The sequence below is a fragment of the Oppia nitens genome, unplaced genomic scaffold (genome assembly GCF_028296485.1).
Source record: "Oppia nitens isolate AA-2021 unplaced genomic scaffold, nextdenovo-longstitch-racon4-pilon3 scaffold12_pilon_pilon_pilon, whole genome shotgun sequence".
NCBI lineage: Eukaryota > Metazoa > Arthropoda > Arachnida > Sarcoptiformes > Oppiidae > Oppia > Oppia nitens.
Window position 1 is genome coordinate 2,315,639 of NW_026533191.1, and position 19,990 is coordinate 2,335,628.

The 19,990-nt window shown below is 25.0% G+C and overlaps 6 protein-coding genes across 6 annotated transcripts; 5 read left to right on the top strand and 1 right to left on the bottom strand.

The window, feature by feature from the left end:
- Positions 1-9,766: 9,766 nt before the first annotated feature.
- LOC128954631 (lipopolysaccharide-induced tumor necrosis factor-alpha factor homolog) lies at positions 9,767-10,163 on the top strand. Its single transcript, XM_054300236.1, has one exon. It carries the CDS (start codon positions 9,856-9,858, stop codon positions 10,108-10,110), a length of 255 nt encoding a protein of 84 aa, XP_054156211.1. The 5' UTR covers positions 9,767-9,855; the 3' UTR covers positions 10,111-10,163.
- A 973-nt stretch (positions 10,164-11,136) lies between these two features.
- On the top strand, positions 11,137-11,731 carry LOC128954597 (cell death-inducing p53-target protein 1 homolog). Its single transcript, XM_054300203.1, has one exon. The coding sequence runs from the start codon at positions 11,237-11,239 to the stop codon at positions 11,717-11,719; it is 483 nt and encodes a 160-aa protein (XP_054156178.1). The 5' UTR covers positions 11,137-11,236; the 3' UTR covers positions 11,720-11,731.
- Positions 11,732-12,279: 548 nt separating this feature from the next.
- LOC128954608 (lipopolysaccharide-induced tumor necrosis factor-alpha factor homolog) lies at positions 12,280-12,946 on the top strand. Its single transcript, XM_054300214.1, has one exon. The coding sequence runs from the start codon at positions 12,456-12,458 to the stop codon at positions 12,915-12,917; it is 462 nt and encodes a 153-aa protein (XP_054156189.1). The 5' UTR covers positions 12,280-12,455; the 3' UTR covers positions 12,918-12,946.
- A 475-nt stretch (positions 12,947-13,421) lies between these two features.
- LOC128954840 (uncharacterized) lies at positions 13,422-14,903 on the bottom strand. The gene is made up of 3 exons (XM_054300445.1): positions 14,049-14,903; positions 13,790-13,946; positions 13,422-13,692 (listed from the first exon to the last, which is right to left on the bottom strand). Exons 1-3 carry the CDS (start codon positions 14,764-14,766, stop codon positions 13,422-13,424), a joined length of 1,146 nt encoding a protein of 381 aa, XP_054156420.1. The 5' UTR covers positions 14,767-14,903.
- Positions 14,904-15,768: 865 nt separating this feature from the next.
- LOC128954851 (uncharacterized) lies at positions 15,769-17,272 on the top strand. Its single transcript, XM_054300456.1, has 3 exons — positions 15,769-16,056; positions 16,393-16,845; positions 16,928-17,272. The coding sequence occupies exons 1-3, from the start codon at positions 15,769-15,771 to the stop codon at positions 17,270-17,272; spliced, it is 1,086 nt and encodes a 361-aa protein (XP_054156431.1).
- A 1,520-nt stretch (positions 17,273-18,792) lies between these two features.
- On the top strand, positions 18,793-19,523 carry LOC128954619 (lipopolysaccharide-induced tumor necrosis factor-alpha factor homolog). Its single transcript, XM_054300225.1, has one exon. The coding sequence runs from the start codon at positions 19,063-19,065 to the stop codon at positions 19,315-19,317; it is 255 nt and encodes an 84-aa protein (XP_054156200.1). The 5' UTR covers positions 18,793-19,062; the 3' UTR covers positions 19,318-19,523.
- The last annotated feature ends 467 nt before the right edge of the window (positions 19,524-19,990 follow it).

Here is a 19,990-nt window from a genome sequence, read left to right on the forward strand (position 1 = left end):
TTAAAATGTAAACAATATTAGTATTACTAAAATAATTAATTGAATAATAATAAAATGTTTTGTTTAATTGTTAAAAATAATTATTAATAAATTTTGTAATTAATATGTAAAATAAAATAAAATAATATATTTAAATAAATAAAAATTTGTTGTAATAAAAAGTTTAGTCAAATAAAAAGTACTATAAATAAATTTATTAATATATAAATTAAATGATTTTTTTGTAATTATAAATAATAAAAAATAAATGTAAAATAATAGTAAACATAAATTTTCACAATAATATTTGCTAATATCAAATATTAAGAAATAAAAGTCAAATAAACTATAGAAATATAATTTAATTTATCAAATAATTGTAATAACATTCATCTATATACACACACAAAAAACTACAAATAAAACTTTTGTCAAAATAAATTAAAAATTAATATTTAATTTTTTATTTGACTTATGTTTCTTAATATTTAATATTAACAAATATTATTAACAAATATGACAAATAGAAATTTAAGTTTATTATCATTTATATTATTAATATATCAATTACTCTAAAATAGACTATTAATATAAGTTTAGTAAATATTATATTATAATTTTTCAAAAATCATTTATTTTAATTAATTTATATAATTAGTACAGTATTTTTTATATTTTTTTTGTTTGCCAATAGATATTTTATTTAAAAAAAAATTATTTTAATTTATTTATAGTATAAGTTTAATTAATTTTACAGTTATATTCAATACAGTTCTACTGTATATTGAAATTAATTAAATATTTTTTAAAAATTTTATACTAAAGTCTAGTCTATCACAGAATCTGATTTTATTTTATTTAAGTCATAAATATAAATATTGTTTTTGATATATAATTTAAATTAAATGTTTTCATTGTTTTATTTTCGTTGCTTATAATATCGTATTAAGATAAATATTATATTTATTGTTAAATGATAGATACTGTACATTATTAGCAATATTTTCAATAATAGACATTAAAATTACTAATGAATAGATTTATGCGAATAATATTTGTTTTATATATATTTAATGAATAATAATTAATAATGTTATTTATATAATAAAATATTTAATTAATTTCACTATAAATATCTATATCATTATTTAGATAGTCATTCATTTTAGTATAAAATTAATTAAACTTATATTTATAAATAAATCGAAAATATTTTTAAGTACAATAAATATTAACAAAATAAATAATATTTATGTTTTCATTACTAGTATTGAATGATATAATTTTTATATATAATTTAAATTAAAAGTACAGAGCATTAATAGAAATAAATATTAAAAATAAAAAATATTATTATTACAACATAGTTGTCAAATAATAGTTATAGAATTAAATATAGAATAATTAATATCATAATCGATTTATTAATATTAAATTTTATTATTTTATTTAATGATCAATTAAATTAAACTAAAAAAAATGATATTAATAATTTATTTGTATTAAAAATAAAATAAATTATTATTTATACTTTTATTTATTAACAACTATTACTAACCATGAGCAATTACTATAATAAACATTTTACTGATAAACTGGTCCAATGGTTAGACAATCATTATCTAATTAATTGCAATCGCATTGATGGCAGCTATACGGCCGGCAATATAAACCGTAAACATTTGGCAATTAGTATTTTAATCAAAATTATTACATTTATAAGTATGTGTCGTACGATTGGCTTATTAGTAGTTCCCGCTATTGATAGTGAAAACAATAATAATACAAACGATAATACTGATGGCTATCAATGGTTGATCCGTACGCTATGCGATCCAACATATCTGTACGGAAATCGACAATTGATACTAACATTTATATTGATCGGACAATTGACTTATAATTTAGGATCGTATGTATGGCTATGTTATGAGTTAAATGATAATAAATATTTATATTCAGCTATCGATGATTTGATCACTGAATGTAAATCTATAACACATTTCAATAATATTGATTTATTTGTAAAAATTTACTACTATTATATTATCATAAGATTTCCCAATAAATTATTTTGTTGGTTTATATTTTGTTGGGTATATATAGCCATAAATGTGCCATTAATTTATGGTTACTTTGATGTCGACCTACACTATAGTATGACAAACATAATCATATGTATGATAACATCGGGGATAGATATTTACAATTTTATAAACTATTTGTATATATTATTTGTACTTATTTTAGTAATTGTTAGTATTTTAATTAATAATATAACTGGTATTAACAAACAGATAATATTATTAAACAAATCATTGACGAAATATACAATCAATAGATTATTAATGTCGGCTATTGCTAGACATCATGAGATGACAATAATTATCCATCGATTCAATCATATTATATCTAAAATATTATTTTTGTTATATATTTTCAATACAACTGGTGCTCTGTTAGCCATTTATCAGACACATCATAGACAGTCAAATCAAATCTATAAGTTTTTAATTAGTTTAATAGCATTTTTAATTTTTGTTTCTTATTTTTTTTCGTTATACCTGTGCGCTAAAGTGCCGGCTAAGGCTCACAAGTCATACCCAATAATGTTTTCATTGTTAGCTAATCGCAGACATCGGCTAACGTTAGGTCAGCGCATGAAATGCGAAACATTTATCGGACGACTCAGTGGACCCGCAATTGGTTTCTATTGTCTATCGCTATTCCCGATCACTAATTGGCAAATCATTCAAATTTTTATGATTTGTGGCGCAAATTATAAGTTTATTGTCGGATTAATTTAATTATCTAAATATTTTTTGTATGCTTTTTTGATATAAATATTAATAATGTTTAATAAAATTAATTATAATTAAAAGTTTATATTCATTTTTTATCAATTTTTATTATTTAATGTCAAATTTTAAGTAAACATAATTTAGTTTTATAATTTATTATTAAATTATTAAAGATCAAATAAAAAAAACTTTTTTAATTAAACTTTTATAATAAATATAGCATTTTATAATAAATTAGATATATATTTAAAATGATTATAATTAGTATTTACAAATGTAAACAATCTTAGAATTACTAAAATAATTAATTGATTGATAATAAAATGTTTTTTTAATTGTTGAAAAATAATTATTAATAAATTTTTTAATTAATATGTAAAATTAAATAACATAAATTGATAATATATATAAGTAAATAAAACTATTCAATAAGTTAAACATTAATAAAAAAAATAATAATGACTAATAAAAAATAAAAATTTAGTCAAATAAAAAGTACTATAAATAAATTTATTAACTTAGAAATTAAATGATTTTTTTGTAATTAAAAATAATAAAAAATAAATATTATAAATGTAAAATAATAGTAAACATAAATTTTAACAATAATATTTGTTAATATCAAGTTTTAAAAAATAAAAGTCAACTAAAATATAGTAATACAATTAAATTTAACAAATAGTTGTAATAACATTCATTTATATACTATTAAAAAAACTACAAATAAAACCTTTTCAAAATAAATTATAAATTAATATTTAATTTTTATTTGACTTTATTTAATATTAACAAATATTATAAAATATATGATAATTAATGTATAAATTACTCTAATATAGACTTTTAATATAATTTTTATACTAAACAAATAAACTATATTAAATATTATATTATATTATTTTCAAAAAATCATTTTTTAAATTTATTTATATAATTAGTATAGTATTTTTATATTTCTTTTGTTTGACAATAAATATTTATTATTTTTTTTCTCTAATTTATTTATAGTAAATGTTTAATTTATTTTACAGTTATATTCAATACAGTTCTACAGTATATTGAAATTAATTTTAAAAAATTTTGTAATAATAAAAATAATAAGTATTATTCAGTAAATATTTATAAAAACAAATATTATTGCATAAATTTTTAGTAATTTTAATGTCTATTATTGAAAATATTGCTAATATTTTACATTTATAATGTACAATTTTATAATATTATTGATATATAATTTAACAATAAATTTAATATTTATTTTTAGAAACAAAAAAAAAACATCTAAAAAAACAAAAATATCTAAAACAATTAAAAAAAAAATATTTTTTAAAAATTACATATCTTTAAATAAACAACAACAAAAATTATTAAAAAATATTTATGTTTAATCTTAATTATTAATATTGATATGAATATTATAATATATATTTTTAAATTAGTTAACATAAATTAATAAAAAAAATTTATATAAATAAATCAAAATAAAATCAAAATAACATAACAATAAACATATAGTTAGATCCACACATTAGCATCAGTTGAATGATTTGCCAATTAGTGATCGGAAATAGCGATAGACAATAGAAACCAATTGCGGGTCCACTGAGTCGTCCGATAAATGACTGGCATTTTATGCGCTGACCTATAGTTAGCCGATGTCTGCTATGATTAGCTAACAGTGAAAACATCAGCGGATATGACTTGTGGGCCATTGACTGGACTTTGGCGCACAGGTATAGCGCGTATATAATGAATAAAAATAGCGAAAATATTGGCAAAATTATTATAAACTTATATAATTGATTTGATTGCTTATGATGTAACTGATAGAGTAATAATAGGGCATCAGTTGTACCGAAAATATATATTAAAAATACAACTTTAGATATCAATCGATTGTATCGATCGATCAGTACAGTCATCTCCTGGTGTTTAACAATAGCCGACATTAATCTACTCTTTATTGGATATTTCGACAATGATTTATGACATAAACTAATCTCACTATTAATATCAGAAAAATTATCCTCAATTAGTATACCATTGACTATCGATAGATAAAATATTGTAAATATATAGTTGAAAACATTGTAGATATCGATCCAAGCGATGATCAGCCATACAATAATATTTGTCAGACAATAGTGATGTAAGTGCCGATCAAAGTAGCCATAGATTACCGGTATATTCATACTAATGTATACCAAATAAAATAGAAACCAATAGACAGATTTAGTGGGAAATATCAATAGTATTAAATAGTAAAACATTTTCTTCAATCTATTAATACTATTCATTGATGTTTTAATCAAACATTGATTGATTAGTTGATCGATAAATTCATACAAATATCGATTTGGATGTAACTCATACCATAGCCACAGATAGGAACCGATATTAGTGGCCAATTGGCCGACCAATACATAGGTTATAATCAATTGTCGGCTACCGTACAGATAGGTTGGATCGCATAGCTGACGGATCAGCCATTGTTGGCCGATATCATCTTTGGCCAGTAATAAGCCAATCATACGACACATACTGATAAATGAGACAATTTTTATGCAGATATTTCTGGCCAATTGCTGTCGGTTTATAGTACCAGACATATAGCTATCGCTAATGCGATTGCATATTATTAGACTACGACTACTAAACCATTTGATTAGTTTATGAGTAAATTGTTTATTATAATAATTTGTCATTTTTTAAATATCTAATAGTAATAATTATTGTTACAATTAGAGACAAATTATTAGTATTATTATTAATACTTATTTATAATTTGGAAAATGTTTGATTTAAGTTTTTTTTTATATATATATATTGTTATTACACAACTATTGTTAGATTTTTTTTTTATTATATGACTATTTAATTTGTTTTTATTTGACTTATGTTTCATAATAGTTGATAATAAAAAATATTATTTGTTAAATTTTATGTTTACATTCATTATTCATTTATAATATTTATTTTTAATTTCATTATATATATATATATATATATATATATATATATATATATATATATATATATATAATTCATATTATTACGATATTAATTATTCACGAAATTAATAGTTTTATATTATATTATAAAATTTTAATATAAATTGCAAACTTATGTAAACGAAAAAATTCAATTTATTTATTCCTAAAGTAAACAATGTTTACTAAATACTGTATTGTAATATAATTACAACCAAATAATCACATGTTTTATTTTATTTATATGTTTAGTAATTTATTTTTAGTTTTTTTGTTTTATTTGGCTTGGTTTTTTTTAATTACAATTTTATTATTTTTTAATATTTTTTATTAGCCATTGTTTTTTTAATAATACAGTAATATTTAATTTATATTTTTGTTTACTTAATGAATACTATTATTTATAATTATATATATATATATACAATATATATTTATATTAATTTGTTTTATAAAGTTTTTTTCGTTAATATTTTAATATTAATTAGATAATTCATAATTTTTTTGTTGACTTAAATTTGTATTATATTTTATTTTGCATTAATTTTTATTTATCATATATATATACTTAAATATAGATCTATATTATCACCATTTATGCTAATTTATATTAGTTTTTGTCATATGACTAATGCAAACATTTTATTAAAAAAAATTATATTTAATATTAAATAAAAAGTACTAAAATATTTATAAATTATAATTAAAAGCACTTTTTGTTGAAAAATAGGAAAAATACTGTATATTATTTTTGTTATACATTATTATGTTATATAAATTTATGTGTATTACAAATATTAATATAACTATGTTATTTAAAATATTATTACTTATTTTTTAACAAATATATTTTTTTGAAATTAATTATATATATTTTTTTATCTTTTTATTAAAAAAAAATTAAATTATATTTAGAATTAATATTACTTTAAACATTTTTAAAGTTTATTTTTTTTGTAATAATTAATTAATAAATTTTTAAGACTATTAATTATATATATATATATATATATATATATATATTAAAATAATTTAACAATAATCATATAGTTAGATCCACAAATCATAATCAGTTGAATGATTTCCCAATTAGTGATCGGGAATAGCGATAGACAATAGAAACCAATTGCGGGTCCACTGAGTCGTCCGATAAATGTCTTGCATTTCAAGCGCTGACCTAACGTTAGCCGATGCCTGCGATTAGCTAACAGTGAAAACATTACACCGTATGACTTGTGGGCCATTTCAGACACTTTGGCAAACAAGTGGCCACTAAACAAACTCATCAACAAAATCAATACAAACGGTATAATCATTAATGATTTATAAATTATGGTCGACTGTCGATGTTGTATCTGATTGAGTATCAATAGTAGACTAATTGAACCAAAAGTATACATTAAAAACACCGATTTTGATAGCAAACGATTGAACCGATAGACTAATACTGTCAGTTCATTATGTCTATGAATAGACAGTGATATCAATCTATCGATTGTATGATATTTTGATAATATTTTTTTCGATACTAATATTGACTTAATTTGTTTGTTTAACTGAGCAAACATATCGGCCAATAATATACAATAGACTATTATAATAACAATAATTGTTGGCAAATAGTTTAGGGCATTAAATAATTCAATCCATGTTATGATTAGACAGACCAATATATTAGGTAAACTATAGTTGTTTCCTATACCATATTGTCTACTACCGGTGCCAATATAGTCCATAATTAATGGTAAATTTGTTAGCATATATGATACAGAAAAATTTAGCCAATTTGATCGACTATTGGGAAATGTTAGTACAGTTAGATAGTAAACTATTTTTTTGATAATATTAGTATTATTCAATGATGATAATGCCCTATATTTGCATAGATTTATTAGTTGATCAACTAATCCATACATATATCTATTATCATATAATTCATACCACAGCCAGACATATGAACCGATATTTGTAACCATTTGACCGCTCAATACAAATGTTATAATCAATTGACGATTTCCGTACAGATAAGTAAAATCGCATAACTGATTGATAAGCCATTGATTACGATGACGACTATGACTACTAGTTTTTTCATTATCAACAATACCAACAAATAGGCCAACCATACGACAAATACTGATAATTGTAATAATTTTTATGGAAATATTAATTAATAATTTCTTACGATTTATATTGCCGTTTGAATAACTATTATCAATGCGATTGCAATTTATTAAATAACATTTGCCTAAATGTTTGACTAATTTGTCTGCAAATTGTTTATTATAATAATTGCTCATAATTTTTTTTATAATATTATGTTATATATATTTTTTTAATTTATAACACAAAAAATAATAAATTTATGTATTAAATTTTATGTAATGTTTTTTTTGAAACTTTGTTAAATATTTAAAAATAAAATAAAATATACATTTATATATATATATTGTATTTATTATTTGATTTAAGTTTAGTATATTAAAAACATTTAGCATTAATTTATTAGTTAATTAATTAAAGTATTTAACAATAGATTTATATCATTATACTATTTTGTTAGTTTATATTAGTTATACATATTATTAAAACTATATAATATTAAATAAACAAGACTTAAATATTTATAATTATATATATATTTTTTAAATTACTTAATAATTTATTAGTTTTGTATTTATAATATATATAATTTATTGCAATAACTTTGATTATAAAATAATGTTTATATTTATAAATAATTTTTTTTATTTCGAAATCTAATTATCTTAAATACAATATATTATTCAATATATTTTTTTGTGAACATTTGCACCAAAATTAAATTATATTTTTTTATAGAAAAAATAATTAGGTGCAATAATAAATATTATTATAATTATTAAACTTATAAATAATATCTATAATACATGCAAATCTATAATTAAAATAATAATTTTTTTTTTGATTAACAAATAATAATATTTAATAAACTTATAATTAATAATATATGGCTCACAGAGACAAACAAATCACAATAAAATAACAAAGTTTCATAATATACTGTATATACTTAAACATGCAAACGTATAATTAAAATAATAATAAATTATTTATATTTAATATTACATTTATATTAAATGAATAAAAATTATATATATATATATATACAGTATTTGTAAATGATAAATACTAAAAAATAAATATTTAAATATTATAATTTAAATTTAAATTTAAATAAAATTTAAATATTATTAAAATATTAGTAAAGCTACTATTTTTTAAAAAAAATAAATCTTTATAATGATATTTTCTTAAGTTTAGTAGATATTTAGTTGTATAAATTAGTAAATATTTTTTTTGTAGATTAAATAGAAAAAAATAGTCAATAAAAGATCATAAAATTGTTTATTATTATTTTTTAAAAATAATTTTTACTAAATAAATATAATCAGTGTTTAAATTGTATTAAAAATCATTATTTAGTATTATTTTAGATCATATTATTATTTTTTTGTTTGTTATATATATATTTTAGAATAAAATTAGTTTATAAAAATAAATAAATAACTTATTTATAATTTATTTTTGAAAAATTAATTAGAAATATATTTCTAGCTTGTATTTATAATAATAAAACTAAAAATAATAATTATTTATAATAATTAGTATATTAAATATAATAAACATATAAATTATGAATTTATACATTACATAATGATAATGTAATGTATAAATAATTGATAATGAAAAATCTATAAATGGTATTATTACTATTATTATTGCTATTATTGCTATATTATTAATTTTACACTTATTTCTAATTATAATATTTAACAATTACAATTATTTAAAAAATTTTATCAAAAAAATAAAGGGAAGTTAATAAATACATATATGGGAAATATCCTTATATATCAATGTGTTTTTATGTATGTGTTTATATGTATGTATGTGTTTATACTGTATGTATGTGTTTATACTGTATGTATGTGTCGGTGTATTTAAACTGCAAACACACAACAATTTACTGTTTATAACAATTTTTTAATCATAAAGTGTCCCAAAAAAAAAATCCCATTAAATAACAGACACACCATATAATTATGACATCCAATGTCAGACAGGCTATGTTTGGTGAGCAACCAGTTAAAGTGACCTGTGCCCAGTGCGGTGATGTAACTACCAGAGCCCAGCCCGTACCCGGACTACTAAGCTATCTATTAGGTGGCCTGTTGTGTGCGTTTGGCTGTATTTGCGGCTGTTGTCTAATACCGTGTATGTGCTGCCAATCGGTTCAGGACGTCGACCATAACTGTCCCAAATGTATGGCACTGTTGGGTCGATACAAACGGATATAATGATAAAACAAAAAATAATAAATCAAATAAATCAATACAATGTATTGTCTAAAAATTTTTTGCTGAAAAACTATAATTAATTATTATTATATTATGAATTCTATTATAATATTTGTTAATAAAAATTGTTTTAATAATTTAAATTAGTTTTTAGTAATTGTAAACTAATTTTTCATTTGGATTATTAAATATTACAATATATTTAAAAATATATTGAATTTGTGTTTAATTTTATTTTTTATACATATATACAGTATGTATTAAAATAAACTTTTTTTCAATCTGTAATTGTTTATTAATAATTTTTTTTAAAAATATATATGTTAATTGAAAACTATAATTAATTAAACAATATTTAATAATAATAATAATAATTATATTAAATATGAAAAAATGTTTTTTTTTGAAAACAAAAGGTATTATAGTTTTAATTGATTTTATATATATATATATATATATATTTATATTTATATTAATATTGAAATAATAATTTTGTTATATTAATAATATAAAACCAATTATTGTTTAAACATTATTTACCGAAAATTTTTATATACAATAAAATATAATGTAAATGTGTTTTATTGTAAGTTTATTTCTTGCATAGCTTTTAACTTTTAAGTTTAAAACTTGTTTAAATTTTAGGTCCTAGGTTTTTTTTATTTAATTAAGTAATTAATTAACAACAACAACAACAACAATGTTTTGCTTATTAAAACAACAAACATTTATTGATTGTTAGTATTTTTTTGTTGAAAATTACCCAAATTTATAGTACAAATAATAATTTATTTAATAATCAAAAATAAAAACAATTACTTATTTATAACACGAGATTAATAAATCAATTTAATTTTGTTTTAAAGATTTTTTTGAATAATAACAATAACACAAAAATAAAAGCAAACATTTCAAACAGTTTTTTTATTGTTGTTGTTGTTGGGTATCATTTAGTTATAAAAAACCGATATTAATATATATATATATATAATATTTTTAGTTATACTAAAAAAATAGTATTGAATTTTAGTTTGTTTATTTGATTGTCTCCTACTATCATAACTATTACCCGATTGGATATACATCACACCCGTTGGACAGACAGACAGACAGACAGACGCACACAATGGTTGATCAAACAGATCCACAGCCATCGGCAGCGGCAGCCAGTGATAGCCAACCAACCGTTAGCCGAAAAAGTAGTGAAGGAGAAGTAGGAGGAGGAGCACAAACACCTGCTGCTAGTGGATCAGCACCTGTAGTACAGCCACAGAAACCTCCGGTAGCCGTAGTGCAACCGCAACCGCAACCGCAACCACAACCACAACCACAGCCGCAACAACCATTTGGCCAGCGCTTCCAAACGGTAGCACCAGCACTGGGTTCGGATCCGGTACCGCTAGCTTGTGGCCACTGTGACGCCAAGGTACTGACCGAAACCCGTCCGGCGCCAGGTCTGTTGGCCTATTTGTTGGGCACCGTTATCTGTATACTTGGTCTATGGTGCGGCTGCTGTCTCATACCGTGTATGCTTGAAATGACACAGGATGTCGAGCACCGGTGTCCCAATTGTGGTACCTATTTGGGCAAATATAGACGTATTGGATAAATTTTTTTTGCCGGGGTAGAGGTTAGTGGGAGGGGTGGGGGTGTAAACAAAACAAACAAAAATTTTACTCTACATCTACTACTATTGTAATAGATATATACAATACTTTACAGTCAATTGTTTAAATTGTTTGTTAATTTGGATCTCAAACCTATTTTGTTGTAAACTATTTTTATTTATTTTTTTTAATATAAGTACTAAATTATTAATTAGCAAAAACTAAATTATAATTTACATTATTTTTTGTTAGTTTATAATAAATTATAATAATAAGATATATTTATTTAATCTATAAATCTATACTACAGTATACATTTGTATATATTAACAGTACATATAAATATATTGTAATAATAATAATACAGATAAATATATAAAAATAAACAAATTGTTGTCACAATAATTATCTAATCAGTAATTTTTTTTTAAAAAAAATCATTGTCAAAGATATATATAAGTTTAAGGTATAAGTATATTATTTATAAAAAATTATTTATTATTTAATGATAACAATAATAAGCTAGCATTTCAAACCGTTTTTTTAACCGAAAAAAATCTTTTACTGATATAAAAAGTTTTTATTAAAAAACTATTACATTTAAATATAAATTTGTATTGAATTTTTGGTTTTTTTTCGATTGTCTCCTACTATCATAACTATTACCCGATTGGTAGAGACATTACCCGTTGGACGGACAGACAGATAGACAAACACACATACATATAGACCCAGACAATGGGTGATGAAAATAATCCACAATCGCCGACAGTAACCGTAACCAATAGTGGCCAACAATCAGCCCAACAAACCGTTAGTCCAAAAGGTGGTGGAGAAGGTGGAGGACAAGCAGTTCAACCACAACCACCACCACCACAGCAGCCTATGGTAGTCGTAGTGCAACCGCAACCACAGCAACAACAACTACCGATGCCAGTTGGCCAGCGATTCAAAACGGTAACACCCGAACTGGGACCCGATCCGGTACCGCTAACCTGTGGCCACTGTGACGCACTGGTACTAACCGAAACTCGTCCGGCGCCCGGTCTGCTGGCCTATGTGCTGGGCACCTGTATCTGTATTCTAGGTTTCTGGTGCGGCTGCTGTCTCATACCGTGTATGCTTGAAATGACACAGGATGTCGAGCACCGGTGTCCCAATTGTCGTACCTATCTGGGCAGATATAGACGTATTGGATAATTTTTGTTGTTGTTGTTAGGTGGAGGGGGAGGGGGGGTTTGGTGACCAAAAAAACAAACAAAAATTTTACTCTACATCTACTACTGTTGTAATAGATATATATACAGGTATTAAATATATATACATATATGTAGTTTATAGTCAATTATTAAATTGTTTTGTCTAACTATTAATATTTACTTTTGTTTTCAATATCAATATATATATATATATATAATTGATATCTAATAATAAAACATTTTAAAAATTATTACAAAATTACAAAACATAATTACAATAAAAATAAACTAATTATTATTTTATTTACAAAAAAACAAACATTATTTTTATTTTTTTTTATAATTGAATAAAACTTACTTATAATTTACTTTTTATATATTAATAGTTTATAATATAATTATAATATTGATTGATATATTTATTTTACACTTTAAAAAATCAATACATGTACAGTGTCTATACAGTGTATATACAGTAAACTTATATATATATATAGTATTTTTATCACAATTGACTAATCAGTAAATTTTGTAAATCATTGTCAATGATATTTAATTGTATAATATGTCTATCAGTTAATTGGGAATTGTAGGCAACAGTTACATCAACAACAACAACACCACCACTATCTGAGACAACATCACCGCCACTATCATTGTTATCATTATCAGCTGACATCAACTGATCGTACAGATACCACATAAACTGATCCAACGATTCAATTGCCAGTCCATTGATATCCATTATGTAACCGATGTTAGACTCGAGTTGTTCACTGATAAAATAAAATACATTAAAAACATATATATATAAAATTGTTTATTATTTTTATTGGGAAACACTATTTAAAAAAAAAACCAAACATAGCATACGTAGCTATAGTAGGCAAACATTTACGATATTCAATATAATAGGTCTGTCCATCATTGCTGGTCATCAGTCGTAGATCGAGAGTCAACATCATCAGATGATCCCGGAGCCGGTCATCACGTAACTGTGCCGAGTTAGTCCAGGCTCTGTCCAAAAAATCTATATACATAGAGTATATATCACATATTTGTTTTGTTTTTTTTTGTTTTCGTTAAGTGCACATACATAAGCCGCTGCTGCACAAGTATCTAAATAACTAACCGTTTAAATCATAACCGGACACACCGTTGAACACACGCGACCATAGATAGCCCATACTGTGTACGGCCAGCAGATCACCGTTGTCTAGGCTGACAGTCGGACCGCCAGACATACCGGGCACCACTTGGGCATTATATTGGACAGTCAGTCGACTGGTATTGTCGAAATTATTTTGAAACGTTACGACCAGATAGTTGTCGCCCGAGCAGTCCGGACAGGTAACCAAACCGATATTCCATACGTATTGGTCGTCAACTTGATTACGGGCCGGTACGCCCAACGAAACTACCGGATCGCCAAAATCTAAGTGATCAATAGTTTCGGGAAACTGTTGAATGGACGGTAGGTTCGGTATGCTAACCAGGGGAAAGGTCAACAATGCCAGATCGAGCCACGGTTCACGATACATAACCCGTGCACGCGCTAACGATATATGATTGAGATAGTACGGTAAATATAGGTCGCAGTGGACAGCTTCGCCCACCACGTGCTCGTTGGTTACGGCATATATCTGATTGTCTTGTTGGTCGACCATCAGTATACAGGCCGTACCCGGCAGTACCGATAGTTCAGGTATTCGGGTTATTGCCCGAACAAATCTGGTTAACGACTGGTTAACTATGTGTTCAATATGATCATCACTACTGTCCACGTGGTCATCCATCAAAGTGTAAGCCCGTCTAACATTGGTTGGTCGGGTAATGCCGTCAGCGATCATATTGTAGGTATTAATTAGGAAATACCTATTATTATTATTATTATTAACTACCGGTTTGCCTGATTGTCTGTCCCTATGTCGTTGTCGTGGCCACCAGTAATCGGGGACAACAGTGACCGATAGAAACGGTATAAAACTACTGTTTATTATTAATTTTTTAAGAAACAAATACATTAAACAAAAATAAGTTTTTTTTAGGTGTGATATACTGTATGTTTTAATTTCAAATACTTTTTAATAATCTGAAATTTTTATTAATATTTTTTTAATTATATTTTTATGTTTAAATAATTGTTTTTTTAGCGCGTGCACGTGCGTTGCAATTATATTGATTTAATTTATACATTATTTTTTTTTGATTAAATAGTGTATTATATAATATACTATACAAATATTATTTAGTAATTTATTTACTGTATTAAAAACTATTTTTTTAAATTATAATTTTAGTTAATTTTGTAACAACAACAACACAATTAATTAGTTTTATTTAGTTTATTAATATTTAAAAAAATAATTAAAAAAATTACAATAACTAAAACACTAAACTAAAAAAAAAAACTAAATTAATATTTTTTTCAAAAATTTTCACGAGATGCAATTTTAATTTTATCCAAATTTAAATTTATTGCATAACTTTTAGTAAACATTTAAAATTTTTAACATAATATCTAGTTAGTATTTGAATTATTACTTATTTTTAAACAAAAAAAAAACCAAAATTAACAACATTGTTATTATTTCAGATTTCTATTAATATATTAACTAAATTTTGATTTATTTTAATTAATATTTTGTTTAGTTATACTGTAATTATGACTGTATTACGTATAATATACATACGATTGTTGATTATCATAGTTATCATAGGTATATATATATATATATATGCTATTTAATATCACACATACCTGTGCCGATAAATTCATAGATTAGATATATAGTAATATAGTTAGTGTATATAATTGATTGTCTAATTTCGTAGCTATTGTTAGTCAATCGATGGTCACTACTAATAATATCACTGATAATAACAATCAAAACCATCGATTTTGTACTAATTATGTCTCAAATGGTTACAAACTGAGCTATACTTTCTATAAGATAGTCGACACCAAATTATCAGTATCCGTACTGGTTATTGGCGACCATATTTGGACAGTTGACTCAAATTTCACTGTAAAACTATTGCCGCCGTCGACAGTTCCCAACCAGTTATCGGGCAATAAATATCGGACGGCATTCAGTTTGTATCAAAAGTCCAATGTTTTTAATTACGGCTTTCTTCGGGTAATTTTATTGTCTGTTTGTTTGTTAATATGATATACAGATTACTTTAAAAATACTTATTATTATATCATAATTATCTGTCTCTCTGTCTCTCTGTCTCTCTGTCTCTCTGTCTCTCTGTCTCTCTGTCTCTCTGTCTCTCTGTCTCTCTGTCTCTCTGTATCTCTGTCTCTCTGTCTCTCTGTCTCTCTGTCTCTCTGTCTCTCTGTCTCTCTGTCTCTCTGTCTCTCTGTATCTCTGTCTCTCTGTCTCTCTGTCTCTCTGTCTCTCTGTCTCTCTGTCTCTCTGTCTCTCTGTCTCTCTGTCTCTCTGTCTCTCTGTCTCTCTGTCTGTCAGTCAGATGAACCAATTGTCGATTGGTATGAATTTAACGATAAAGACAGCTACGATAGTATGACACCGTCATCGACATCATTGAACCAATCGTCGACACCGATGAACATCACTACCGCTGAACAAAAGTTATTGTTTAATCCGTCATTCAGTTTGCTATTGTTTTGGACAACAGAGATGTGCTTTTATACGGTAATGACCGCCGATGACGGTTATGTCGGCCGAACACAGTGTTGGGACTTTCGGAACAAATCATTGGCAATAAATATTACCCAAAAAATAGTCGACGATTCAGACGAATCGGTGCGTCCGATGTTTACCATTGGTAACCGACACCAGTATCGGCCGATACTTATCGGTACACCAATTGGTGGCCACTATTTTACCGTATTTTACATTGTCAACCATACAGTGGTACAGGTGTGTCGTACCGGTGAAGATGACTATAAATTTCAGGTATAACCAAAAAAAACTACGGTTTTCATGATGTTTTCATAACTTATTTTTATTTTTAAAAAAAAAATATTTCAAATACCAGTGCAAGAGTCACATCCATACCTTATTCAACTGTAGCTCATATATGCCATCGACTAATATGACAACTATGGACACCAATACTAATACTACTACATCTAACCTACCGTCCAATGTAACGACCAGTTCAGACGAGCCGACGATCGGCAATATAACAACGACAACCACCACTACCACCACTAAACTGACCACTCGGTCGCCGTCAACGACGAAGACGTCCATCAATTGGCCGCTGTTTGTCGTGCGAGCAATTCTGGCCGCTGTTGTCGTCATTGTTACCGTCTATTTTGCAATCGTTATCATTGAACTCGTGTGCGCTTTGGTAGCCATCCTGAAGTCGACCGATTAAATCGGTCGTCAAAATTTGATGACCAAATAATAGTATAATTATTTATTTTTTAAAAAAAATGATTGATATTCAACAACAACTAACTTAATACACATACACACAACATACCAGTGCTTTCAATAGTATAACTAAATTTAGTAATTTTTTTATAGTTATATATACTGTATATATTGTATATAGAAATAGTTAAATAAATATTTTTATTAATAATTACTAAAAAAAAAAATTTTATCATCAAATAAATTGTGTTACAAATAAACAGTAATTATAATTTAAAAATTATAAATAATTACTAATAATTAAATAGTAACAGAAATAAGACTATAAATAAATAAATATATAAATATTTATTTATTTTTTGTTATAAAAAATAAATAATTTAATCATTAAGTAGTGCCACAAATGAATAGTCGGCAATATTGTTGGCGATATCATCTGCAGTAGTAGTTTTGGTAGAGTCGTCATCATTGTCCTCCTCCTCCTCGTCCTCACTAATGGTCAGTTCGTGTCCCTCATGTCTGTATCGGTGATCCAAATAGGTTACGGTTAGTTTGGCATAATTTTCGCACGACTTATGATAGACAATGGCCAACAATTTGGTTAACACCAGTAGTAATAGTAAAACCAATAGAAATATACCGATAATTATTTGAATAAACAAATCTAATGAGTGATAAAATTGCCAAAACTGTTCAATCAATTTACGGGTTGTCCGGAATATGGCTAACATATTGTGACCGAAATAGACTAAAAACGGTACACTATTTTCCGTATGACTTTCATCAGTGATAACCTGGGATTTAGTGGTTGTTGTCGACCACCAATCGTTAGGATCGGCTAACGTTTCGCCGCTATAATTAGGATCAGCTATCAATCGGTATTCATGATGTAAACCATTGTTACATTGATAGTGACCGACATCCCGGTCCACTACTAATGGTTTTATTAGTAAATCACTTGTCATATACTTGTCTACACCATCACCACCACTACTACTACTATAGACACGAAATACCATATAATTGCTATTAAATAGCCAATTTTGACCATTTTTTAACCAATAAATTGTATTGTTTTCAGTTAAATTGCAAACAAGTTTAACACTATCAATGATTTTAGTATTTAATGTAATATAAACTACTGATGACGACGACGACGACGACGACGACTGACCCAATGATAAGTGAATTATTATTAATAATATTGTCATCAAAATTAAGATATTATAAAATATGATAAACATATCAATAGATTTGATATTAAAAACATTAAACAATTATTAATATAAAACAATATATTTTATATGAATATAAAGTTTGTCTAAATTTAATTACAGATATTATTAAACACTTTTTTTAAAATAAAATATCATTTAAACGGTTATTATTAAGTTGTTGTTGTTGTTGTTGTAATTAACATAAATGTTAATTAATAGTTAAGTGCGTGAAATACTCAAAAAAAATATAATAATAAAATAATAATCATTTAATTATACATTAATTTGAAAAATTATTAATTAATAATTCAAAACTGTTTCGACAACAAAAAAATCAATTATTTTTTATTCAAACCGTTATTATTATCAGTCATACATACAAACACATACTAACCGTATTTGTATTTTGGTATCAATTTTGTCTCAGTTCTCAGTTTTTTTTCATTGCCTGTCCTTATCATCATCTAATCGATACCTTTCCTCCTCCTCGTCCTCCTCCCCATCATATCGATTGTGGTGGTGGTGCTCATCTAATTGGTTAGTCACAGACACACACATACACACAGGGGTAGGGATGCCAGACAATGCCAGACAGGCCGAGTTTGGTCAGGAACCGATGCCAGTGACCTGTGCCCAGTGCGGTGAAGTCACAACCACTACGATACCGATAGCCGGCATACTGAGCTATGTATTAGGCACACTGATGGTAATGTTTGGCTGTTTTTGTGGCTGTTGTCTCATACCGTGTATGTGCTGTCCATCGGTTATGGACGTCGAACATCATTGTCCCAAATGTAGGGCACTGTTGGGTCGATACAAACGGTTATAGGCAGACACCTCCTGTAAACGCAAACACCCAGTCATATCATATGTATATCTATGGATAGGATGGATGAATGGATGGATATGTATTGTCGACTCATCAAAAAAAAAAAATCATCTAAAATCAAATCAAATTATTTTTTTAATTACTTTTTTCTGTTAGCTATCAATGAATTTATTTTTATCATTTTTTTTATTTTTGAAACACTGTATCGCCTAAATTGTAGTCAATATTTATCGTTCAATTTTTTTTTTGTATAATTTATTTATTATTACTATATGATATGTATTTAGTACTAAATTTTTAGTTGTTATTCAAAATTGTATGTAATTTTTCAATTGTTTAAATCAAATAAACATTATTTGCAAAATAGTATATATAAATAATATTTTTTTTAAATTGAATCTGATTTTTGTTATATTTACAGTAATAATAAAAAAATTTTGGGCCAATTATATGATATTAAAAGTATATTAAAAAGTCAATAGCTATTGAACTAAAAATCTATTTAGTAATACAGTATAGTCAGTGATAAACACAATATACAAACCAACAAAAAAAATATAATGCAAATCTCGTTAAAAATAAATACACACAAAATAAAACTTCAAACTATAATATCATATTCACCAGTGGTTATAGTTTTTATAATCAAACTTTTTTATTTGTATGTCAAAAA